This window comes from Olea europaea, chromosome 18 (genome assembly GCF_002742605.1).
Source record: "Olea europaea var. sylvestris chromosome 18, O_europaea_v1, whole genome shotgun sequence".
NCBI lineage: Eukaryota > Viridiplantae > Streptophyta > Magnoliopsida > Lamiales > Oleaceae > Olea > Olea europaea.
In genome coordinates this window covers 30563406-30574685 of record NC_036254.1, presented here as the reverse complement: position 1 = coordinate 30574685, position 11280 = coordinate 30563406, and the positions used below count along the sequence as shown (strand labels likewise).

General features: G+C 37.3%; 1 protein-coding gene across 3 annotated transcripts; it reads left to right on the top strand.

Moving 5' to 3' along the window:
- The first annotated feature begins 3696 nt into the window (after nucleotides 1-3696).
- LOC111368125 lies at nucleotides 3697-11280 on the top strand. 3 transcript variants are annotated; one of them, XM_022989342.1, is made up of 4 exons: nucleotides 3697-3820; nucleotides 3976-4311; nucleotides 6644-8872; nucleotides 8966-11280. In XM_022989342.1, the coding sequence occupies exons 3-4, from the start codon at nucleotides 6691-6693 to the stop codon at nucleotides 10990-10992; spliced, it is 4209 nt and encodes a 1402-aa protein (XP_022845110.1). In that variant the 5' UTR covers nucleotides 3697-3820; nucleotides 3976-4311; nucleotides 6644-6690; the 3' UTR covers nucleotides 10993-11280. The 3 variants fall into 3 exon arrangements, with proteins under 3 accessions (XP_022845110.1, XP_022845108.1, XP_022845109.1); XM_022989340.1 differs by having other exon boundaries at nucleotides 6644-11280; XM_022989341.1 differs by lacking the exon at nucleotides 3976-4311 and having other exon boundaries at nucleotides 6644-11280.

The following is an 11280-nucleotide window of genomic DNA, read 5'->3' as shown; positions in this document are numbered from 1 at the left end:
TTTAATATTTCTTTCTACTTGTACATCTTTTCTGTAGACATACATCTATTATAGATAAATTTCTTATAAATTTATTTAGGTAGGAGCTGGAAGGCTTCAGAACTGCGTCTCAAGTCTTGGGATGACCTTAACAAACTGTGGTACATTCTCTTGAAGGAGAAGAACATGTTGATGACACAGCGCCAAATGCTTCACGCTCAAAACCTACGATTTCCCAATCCAGAGCGTATTTCCAAGGTCTTAACTTTATTTCTCTATTAAGATTTAGTGTTAATTCTCAAGTCATATGATGTTCCTTTAGCGTACATTATTTTGGATTGATTGTTCGGAAAGCAAAGTTGCCCTTTCTATACGTGTTTGGTGATGATTGAACAGGTGAGGAAATCAATGTGCCGAATCAAGCATGTACTCACTGAGAGAGCCATTGATGAACCAGATGCTAGGAGGTCTGCTGAGATGAAAAGGATGATCAATGCTTTATAGTTTTCAAATGTCTCGACCATAATACTGATGAAAGCTAGTTCAGGCTTTGGTGATTCTGTATTGTCCTATTTTCTTTTTGTTAGGTCGATATCCCAGGCTCGGGTGCGTCATATGGATGCCATATGCCTACTGAATAATCAATGGTCAAGAGTCTGCTTCCATGAACGAACATTTTGTAGCAGTTTTTGTGAAACTATTGGAGATATTGTAAACCTCCTTTACGTTCGAAAACTTCTTTACTTCAAATAGCATGTTTGGTTGGAGGATTGAATACTACTAGACTTGAAGGAAAAAAAGTTAAAATTTTGTTCAGGTCCAAACGGAGAAACAAAGATTCTCTTGTAGCCAGGGGCGGACCCAGACCATTCAAACTGTGGGGTCAATTTTTTTTTTTTTCGAACAACGTACATAAGCAAAAAGGAAAAATCGGTTGTTTGCTGTTCATGTTCAATATTTGCACTTTGAGAAGAAATCGGTGGATTATATGATATATTTATGGACTAAATAATGGATATAGACCATGTGATATGGATATAAATTAAGGATTCGGACTTTTTGGGACAGAAAATTAAGTTTTCAGCAAAAAAAAAAAATAAAATATTCCAGAAAAGTGTGGGGTCATTTGACCCCACATGACTCCATGTGGATCTGCCCCTGCTTGTAGCCTTTATGCATCGAAGCACGCACGCACGCACGCACAAATTCACATTATTGTTGTGCACGCACGGATTAAACCGAGAGAGATATTAGCTTGTAGCCTCTTATGCGTGCTCATGAGCCCCAAGCATTATTCTTGTGCAATTTATTTTATTTTATTTTATTTTTTGAAACTCAGATAATATGCTTCTATGTAGCAAGATATATGGAAAATCTAAATTGAAATGAGTTTTGGAATTGCAATTTTTTGGAAAATATATTGTTAGAGACTCTTTAAACATAATATAATCTCTATTTTAAACAGTTAACTCTTAAAATCATGCTCAAAGAGACTCTTTAATTTAATATTTTAATTTAGAGAGTGGGTTTGACTTTTCAAATATGAAGAGTCAAACTCATTCTTTATAATTAAATGTATTCAAAGTGTTTCAATTTTTAATTTAGGAAAATGATAAAATAATTTAGAGAAAATTTAGTCAGATTAAAAGATAGAGAAAAATAATAAATATTTTTTGGGAGTAGTAAAATTGAGTAAGAAATATAAAAGTTTGTTGGAGTATTTCAAAATTTTATCAACTCTCTGAACTTATAGATGCTCTCCAAATGATAAAATATGTTATTTAAAAATAGAGAATCTCTTAGAGATACTTTTAAAATGTAGGAAATTTTTTTGAATTTATTTGTAAAATATTTTATTGTAAAATTGTGTAGTTAAAAATAAGTTTGAAAAAAAAACATTTTTTAATATTTGTCGGGGGGATAATGCCAATGTCATGCCCCTAAGAATATTTCCTCTATTTTTGAAATACCAAAACTACCCTTCCATCCGTCATCCTCTTGGTTTACGTTAACAATGCCAATCAAGAACTTCCATTTTAGATATTTAAAGTCAAATCAGATGAGTCAACTCAGTGTCCTTTTCAGTCCATTTCCTTTGCTCGTGTTGACCAGGTCACCTTTTTTGCCTGCTCAAATTGAGTCCTCAAGGTATCGAGTACAAACGCTCTCATTTTTATTTAGACGATTTTATCACAATGTGGTTTTTACATTTTTGTTTTGTGTCTATGCGTGTTCTCTCTTTCTCTCACGGGCACATGTCAGTATTGTTTTATTTGATCTTAAAACTTAATCGGTTAGAGATGAGTTTTAGATTTCGTTTTTAGCACAATCTTTCACATGTAGCAAAATTCTTTTTTTTTTCCGCCAAAACCTAATCCGTGAAGAATTATATTAATAAGATGACCCCAATAATTCAATTCAGTACATACAAAACATAGATGTTTGTGTGCATAGAATCATAGATACACATGAACCCTATTTATTTGGTTTGGGCTTGTTGGAAAATTGTTTAACTAATGTGTTTTGTTGGATATGACATTTTTAAGTTTCATGTGTGTGTTCCCTTTTAGTGGAAGGTATAATTGAAAGAAATAAATAGCATATCTAGCCCCCATTTGTCATCTATTATTTGACAAAATAAAGAGTTTTGAATCGAATGTCTTGGAAAATGTATGATTAAAAATAAATAAGTTTTTAGAATATTTTATTGTGTGAATATATAGTGAAGAATTGAAGAAATAAAGGGTAAATCTTGCATCAGTTCAACACTTCCGTATATATTGAATGTACATTTAGTGCGCCGAATTATGCACTATTCGATAGAAATAAAGAAGAGGTTTATGTAATATGATTGTTTAGTATTCTATGCATCTAATGTACTAATCACAATAATTTTTATTATCATTTCACTTATTTTTAAAAAATTATAAATTTTATAATTGAATACGATTAAATATGATTGTGAAAGAAATTTACATAATTTGATAAAATTTAGGAGACAAGCATCTCTAAATGAATAATTCCACAAATGGCCACAACAATTGAAGTAAAATTCTAAGATGATCATCAAAATATTTTTATAATTCATTTGTCCTTAAAGTTAAATAATATTATATAATTGATCATTTCTTTAGCGGCATCAACTTCAAATCTGTTGTCGATCCGATAAACCTTGACATTTAATTAACTATCAATGTGTTCATGACTTTAGTCTTTGTCTTATGAAATTAACGATTTTCAAAATAAACGTAAGTATAAGGAGAGAAACATATTCCTCGACTAAAAAATTTTGTTGTCGATCCCACGATTTTTCATAAAATAATATTACACGTAAATCAAAAATATTTTTTTCTTTTTCAATTACTCATTTTTTCAAAAAGTATTATTGCACTCATTTTCATTTTCATAAAATTGGGTCAAACGGAGGTTTAGTCCTTATAGAGATTTAACAGCTACTATGCTGGACATGACATTTGTCAGACTAAAAGGGTGACCAATGATACATTATTTAAGGTTAATAACTACATCGATGACAAATATAGCGAACTTCAGTGACTACTAGTGAAATTAATTCCTATTTTAATTTTGTTTTGCAAAAAGCAATGCAGGGTTAAAGTAGTAAATTCCTAAAATAACCCTAATGGGAATATTCCTATTGGCAGGGGTATAAATGTGTATTTGTTGAAAATGTAGGATTCACATTTACAATTAAAGCAAAATTTGAGGCACCTAAACAGAAAAATAAAAACTCCCTTTCACCCTGCCGTCGTCGAGTTCTGTACTCTCTCACTTTATCTTTCTCTGCACCGTTCTCTCTCTCTAGAATCGTCAAATCTCAAAGGTATGCTTATTGAATTGTATTTTTAGTCAGTATTATTATGAAATTTTATGTATGTATGTGTATATATGGGTGTTTGTATTTATATAACTGTGTTTTAGGTATCAGTGGTGTCTTTCGGGTCGGAACATTATATGAGGTAATTTTTTCTTTTGCAGATGGAAGAATTGAAGCCGAATATGCAATTTTGAAGCGGACAACGATTTAGGGTTTTTCGAGTTTGGATTTGGGCATTTCTGGGTATTTTTTGGAAAGCTTGGAGGATTTGATTTATTAGGGTTTTGATACAGAAAAGGGGAAAAATTGAGGAAGATAAATTGATTGAATTGTTGGTTAAAGCTGCAGTGTTTGGTTGTGTAAAAATTGGGAGAAATGCAAAGAAACTATCTTCAGTTTTCATTGGAGGGAAGGTGAGGGGTGTAGTAGGAATCTGCGGAGTATCAGACAGTTTGTGCCCTCGAATTTAATTACTACAGATTTTAGTTTTTTTCTAGGTGAGTTTTTAGCTTTAATGTCAGATTTTTTTATTTTTCTAATTAATATAGCAAGTGTTTATTGATTGGTTAATTCGATTGACTTAAGTGTTTACTGGTTGGTGTTTGTGATTTGCTGATATATCTTAAGTTTGAATCCATCGAAGTTGGAAATATTTGTTTTTGGAATATGTATGTCAATGTGCTGGAAAGTTTTTAATGATAGTAGCAGTTACGATCCTCCTTTTTTGCGTAAGCAACAGGATATACATTGAATTTGGTAAAAAACCAATGCTTCACAAGTTTCTACAAGTCTTACGCAAATTCTAATATTTTGCCACGTTGTAACATTTTTCCACCCACCTCCTCCGCCATTATTATTTAGCGGTGGGTTGAACATCTCCACGCAGTTACGATCCTCCTTTTTTGCGTAAGCAACAGGATATACATTGAATTTGGTAAAAAACCAATGCTTCACAAGTTTCTACAAGTCTTACGCAAATTCTAATATTTTGCCACGTTGTAACATTTTTCCACCCACCTCCTCCGCCATTATTATTTAGCGGTGGGTTGAACATCTCCACATGTGTCCCTGCTGTACCTCTCATGCCCACTTCCCCTCATCAACTGCTATTCGAACCATTTGATCCGTAATTGCAGACGAACACTGCCATGTCAAACACCCCACAAGCGAAAAAATGTACTTCCTTAACATGCCTTCTAATTTTAATGGGATCCAGGCCTGCCTTCTTCCTACATTCCTGTTTCCTCAGCCAACTTTTACTATGACTAGTGCCACAATTTTAGCTGTATCACTTGGAAAAAAAAAAATAAAATTGGAAGTAGCTCCACTACTATTCAATGCTGCATCTAAAAGCTGATAAGGAAAAGGTGCCACTGTCAATAAACACTCCAAACCTCTATAGATGATGATTGTCCCCAGCAACTCTACTACGGGGAGTCAGAAGAAGGGAGAAAAATCTCTAAAACATCCAAAAACTTTACATTCTGTCTAAAATTCTCAAAACGAGCTTCATGATTTAGTGAAACAAAACAAGAATTAGGAATCATATATCCTTAATGGATATGGTATTGGTCTTGGAAGGTGACACTTGATAATGGAGAAGAGGTAAATCGAAGGGAGGTTATCCCCTGGCAGTCAATAACTTAAGTTGATCATGAAGATGATGGGTGATGCCATGATCGTCCCTAATGACTTTGGCTGGTGGCGGTGCTGTTCACGAGGTCCGCAGTGGTGTGTGGTGCTGGCTTTGAGAGGAGTGTTGGTGGTCTTTGTTGACAGTGTTGGCAACTGGGTATGAAGTTAAAAGTGGAGTTTGGCTAAAATAAAAGAATGTAGTGGAGGAATATGAAGATTAGATAGGTTCTTTTATTTTGATGAAGTGAAATCTTGTTTCAGTTAGGAGAGTCTTTGTGGGTAATATGGCACTCTTTAAAAACCTCCAAATGAAAGAAGAAGGGGCATTTATTTGAGATATAGATAGTAGGCGAGCTTAATAATATAGCATTATCTGAACGAGTAGATAAGACCATCTTTGTCTGAACTTTGGTTTCGGTATATCTGTATGACCTGCATAAAATGCTGTAGCTTCACATTCCTTAATTTTTGTCTTAGTAGAGATTTCTTATAGATGATATCTTGTGTCATTAGGAACAAGTGGTTATTACTGAGGGGTTTGCATGACCACTAAAGGATTTTATTTTGAATGTTAGGTATTCAACGTTTGAGGAACTAGCTTAGGGCTTTGGAAGATTGTAGTACAATTAAGCGAGCTGATCAAGAAGACTTTTTATTTTTTAATTTTTTATGCAAGAACAAATAATGAGGATTGAAGTCTTGGTGTTGATTTTTGGCTTTGAATCATAAGATATGACAACTCATCTTATTTTGGACTGAATAAGATAGAGTGGAGCGTAAGAGCCAGCAAGAAATTCCATATAATTTCATTATATTTTATTGAAGTTAGTGACATGTTTCATTGGCTGGATCCTGGGGTTGGGGGTGGTGAAAGTATCAAATATGTATCAACTCTTTTCTCACAACCGTTATTAGGAAATATGAGTGCCACTCTTTCGGCTGCCTCCTTATATCATGTCATTCTTTATTGTACGATATAACGAAAAGGACTGAGACCATTATTTATATGGAACATTTTTTGTTAGCGCCAACTAGCTCACTCATTTATGGAGAATCAAATTTCTCTATTATTGTGGGATGGTCTAGTGTTGGTGATTGTGCTTTTTCCAAATTGCCTCAGCAGTCTCTGCCTTTCATTGTTTCTAAGCTTCATTCTTTCTTTTCCAAGATACTCATGTATACTTGATTTTACAGGAGCAACGAGAAGAAATAGATAAGCTCTTAACAAAACAAGACGAGAAATGCATGCAACCTTGCAGCCTGGTGGTTGTTCTCCAAAGCAAGCTAATGGTCCTACGTCAACCACACAATTGAAACCTGGTTCAGATAAAAATCAGAACGGCGGGACTTCTTTCCCTCCTCAAATCAAAGGAAAGAAGAGGGAAAGAGGAGAATATGGCGCTGATTCCATCAAAAGAGAACGTTCTTTAAGAACTGACAGTGGTGACTCTGTTCAATGCAAAACTGATAGTAATTTGAAATCAGAGATTGCAAAAATAACTAAGAAGGGAGGAGTTGTGGATTTGGAAGGGGTTGACAAGCTCGTCCAACTAATGCAATCTGGTAGAATGGAGAGAAAATTGGATTTGGTTAGTCGTTCAATGCTTGCAGGTGTGATGGCCGCAACTGATAAATTCGATTGTCTTAGTCGGTTTGTTCAGCTCAGGGGTTTGCTTGTATTCGATGAGTGGCTCCAGGACATTCATAAAGGGAAGATTGGTGATGGTAATAGTTTGAAGGACAGCAATGCATCTGTTGAGGAATTTCTTTTGGTTTTACTTCGTGCACTTGGTAAGCTCCCTGTGAATCTTCAAGCCCTTCGAATGTGCAACATTGGTAGATCTGTGAATCATTTACGTTCACATAAAAACATTGAAATCCAGAGGAAGGTTCGGAGCTTAGTTGACACATGGAAGAAACGTGTTGAGGTTGAAATGGCTAGCATTGATGCAAAGTCTGGTTCAACTCAAGCTGTATCTTCATGGCCTTCCAAATCACGCCTTCCTGAGGCCTCTCATGGTGGGAACAAAAATTCAAGTGTGGCCGATATTGCCATGAACAGCTCAATAACTCAGCATTCCACATCTAAAACCACTTCACATGGGGAAAGCAACACAAAGTCGGCATCCTCATCTCCAGGCTCAATGAAATCGGCATCGTCCCCTGCATTTGGCAAGGAGAGCCAGCCCAGAATTTCTGTGGATTGCACTTCTGATACCCCTCTAATTAGGGAGGATAGGAGCAGTAGTTCCAATCAGTCTCATAATTACTGTCAGTCATTCTCAGCAAAAGACGGAAAGAGTTCCACTGCGGGTTCTGTGACTGTTAATAAGATATCGAGTGGAAGTTCTCATCATCGAAAAGTAAGTGGCTTTCCTGGGACCTCACTGACTGGACGTCAGAAAGAAACCAGCTCAGGCAGAAGTTCTTCAGTGCACAGAACTAGTCCTTTAGAAAAGTTATCTCCATCTGCCTTAACAAATGAAAAGGCTGTTGAGGGGCCCATTATTGAAGGAAGTGGTCATAAGTTAATTGTAAAGATAACAAATCGGGTTCGGAGTCCAGCACAAGGTGCCACTGGAGGATCTCTAGAAGATAATTCCATTATGAGCTGTCGAGCTTCTTCTCCCGTGCTTTCAGACAAACACCATAATCCAAAGGACGGGAGTGATGCATATCCACGTAATGTTCCTACAGAGATGAAAGCAGAATCATGGCAAAGCGATGATTTGAAAGATGTGTTGACTAGGTCGGACGAATGTGCTGAGTCATCTTTAGCTCTTCCCCATGAAGAGCAAAGTAGGACCACTGAAGACTGCCAGAAATTAAAAGAAGGCACCAAAGGAAATCAATCGGAGTCTGGAAAGTTGCAGAAAACTACGTTCAGTCCCATGAATGCTTTAATTGAGAGCTGTGTTAAGGATTCTGAAGTAAATTCATCTTTATCACTTGAAGATGATATGGGAATAAATCTACTTGCTAGTGTGGCTACTGGAGAAATATCCTCACCTACTAATTCTACAGAAATCACCCCTGCAGTTGATGAGAAGGCCAGATCAAACTCTTCTTCAAAAGATCATATTGCAGGAGTTCAAAGTGAGTGTTCTCATAATGTTGATCGTGCTAGCAGGCAGGCAGGTTGTGCGTTGACTGAAGATGGATTACATCAGCCTAAACATGAATTACTTGAGTTATCTGGTGACAAAAAAGGTGCTTCATCCAATACATCTGGAGATATAATTGCTGGACAGGGTGATAAACACTTTGACCCTTCCAGCACTGATCTGCGAAGCACTGCAGATCCTAAGGAGGAGAAGTTTAATGAAATGAAGTTTACCACGTCTTTGACGCTTCCCATTTCCATGGAGAAGATAGTTGATGGTAAATTGGGTAAACAAATTCATCATGAAAAAGCCATTTCAGGTAAGGTTAACATTATTGGTCTTTTAGATTGTAAAGCTGGACAAATGGACATGATAAGTGGAGACAAGGTTACTAATGATTGTTTAAGTGCAGAAGTGAGTAAGGAAACAGTTGAAGTTTCATCGTCTAATCAACTGTGTGAAGGTGACTGCAATAGTGATGTGAATGAAAGGTTGAACACAGGAATTCACTCTCAGCAGAAACTGACTGTTGCCATTGCTAAGTCTGAACTTACAGGAGGTAGTAATGAAAAGCCACCGCAAACATTATCTTGCCAGAAATCAATTTCTGAAAATGGTGATGAAGTCAGAGTGGGTAAAGCACATGAAAATGATGGTAAGGGTTACATTTGCCAGTCTGAAAGAGAGAGTTTTGATCAAGGCATGGACAAAAGTGCGGCTGTAGAAGGTCAAGTTGTAACTGGTCTTAATTCCCTTGCTAATGATGTCAAGAATCACCGTGCTGAGATCAGTGCAGAAAATAAAGAGATTCCGGAGCATGCTTCACTGCCTGAAAATCTGCTTCTTGCTTCTCTGGCCCAGGAAGAGCAAAAAAGTACAGAGTTGAGAGAATCCAAGAATGCTGGCTGCCTTGAAGTAAATGAAACAGACGATTGCGCTTCCTCTGGTGCAGATGTTTCTTCTTCCTCTGTTGCAGGAGCATCAGATCTGAATGCAAAGATGAAGTTCGACTTAAATGAAGGTTTTACTGCAGATGATGGGAAGTATGGGGAGATGATCAATTTGATATCCTCTGGTTCGTCCAAAGTTCATATGATGAAGCACTCGCCTTTTGTTGTAAATCCTATTCCCAGTGTCCTTCCTACTTCCATTACAGTGGCTGCTGCTGCCAAAGGTCCCTTTGTTCCTCCAGATGATCTGTTGAGAATTAAAGGGGAACTTGGATGGAAGGGATCTGCTGCCACTAGCGCATTTCGGCCGGCTGAACCCAGGAAGATTCCTGAAATACCATTTGAGACAACAAGCATGACTTCCCCTGTTGCTTCTACTGGTAAACATGGCCGTACACCCTTGGATATTGACCTGAATGTGCCAGATGAAAGAGTTCTTGAGGAAATGGCTTTGCGAGGTTCTGATTTTGCTGTTGGTTCATCATCTGGTTATGCAAGCAATCGTCATATCATGCAGAATGCCAATGCAGGTTCTATGCCATTTCTTCGCTCGGGAGGTCTGGACCTTGATTTGAATAGGGTTGATGTATCAAATGATAATGGGCAGTTCTCCGCTAGTGGTAATTATAAAGTGGATTCTCCCATTGTATCTGTTCAGCCATTAGGTGGTTTAACCACTCGTAATAGAATGGATTTTGATCTCAACGATGGGCCTGAGGTTGATGATGCTAGTGATGAACAGCTTTTAATCAATCAGCAGTGCAAGGGTGGTATAGCATCTCAGCTGCTGCCTACTGCTGGCCTTAGAATGAATAATTCTGAACTCGGGAATTTCTCATCTTTGTTTCCACCTGCAAATACTTACTCTACAGTGAAAATTCCAACAATATTAGCTGATCGAGGGGACCATCCCTTTCCCATCGTTCCATCTGGTGCGCCACAGAGAATATTTACTCCTAGCGATGCTACATTTACTCATGATTTTCACCGGGGGTCGGTGTTGTCATCATCTCCTGCAGTGCCTTCTCCACCTGGTCCTTTCCAGTACTCTGGTTTTCCTTTCAGAACTGCTTTTCCTATCCCATCAGCCACTTTTCCGGTTGCCCCAACCTCGTATATGGATTCCTCATCTGGTGGAAGGCTGTTTACGCCTCATGTCAATTCACAGTTACTGGCACCCGTTGATGCTGTCTTGTCCCAACATCAGAGGCCTTATGTATTCGGCCTTCTAGACAGTAGCAGTAACTGGGCGATGGAGAACAACAGAAAGTGGGGCAAACAGGCACTGGATCTTAATGCAGGCCCTGGAGCCGTGGACTCAGAAGGAAAAGATGAAATGTTGAGGCAACTTTCCGTTACCAATTCACAAGTTCGCACAGAGGAGCAAGCGAGGTTTTTATCAAGTTCAGGGGGCATTTTGAAGAGGAAGGACCCCGAGGGAGGGCGGGATAATGAGAGCTTCAGGTACAAGCAATCTTCATGTCAATAGGATTGTATACTACTGCATATAGCAACTGTTAGTCCTGTAAGTGTTTTTTCATCTCATTGTGTAATAAAAATAGATGATGTTGGGATAAACTAGCTCCTTTGCGTATGACTGAAAAATCTTTGTTGTTAGTGGAGGAAATCTTGATTGTTTTTCTCGAGCAAGAAACCCAAAAAATCCATAAACGTAGAGGTTTCTTGATTGGTTTGATATTTTAATTTAGTAGAGCATCAGTTTTTTGTTTGAGAATCAAGTCGATTTCATGAATTGCAGAAGAAGAGAATCTTTTCA

What these genes read in the sequence shown, in the direction of transcription:
- LOC111368125 (XM_022989341.1), top strand. Translation starts at nt 6,691, where the DNA reads ATGCATGCAACCTTGCAGCCTGGTGGTTGTTCTCCAAAGCAAGCTAAT.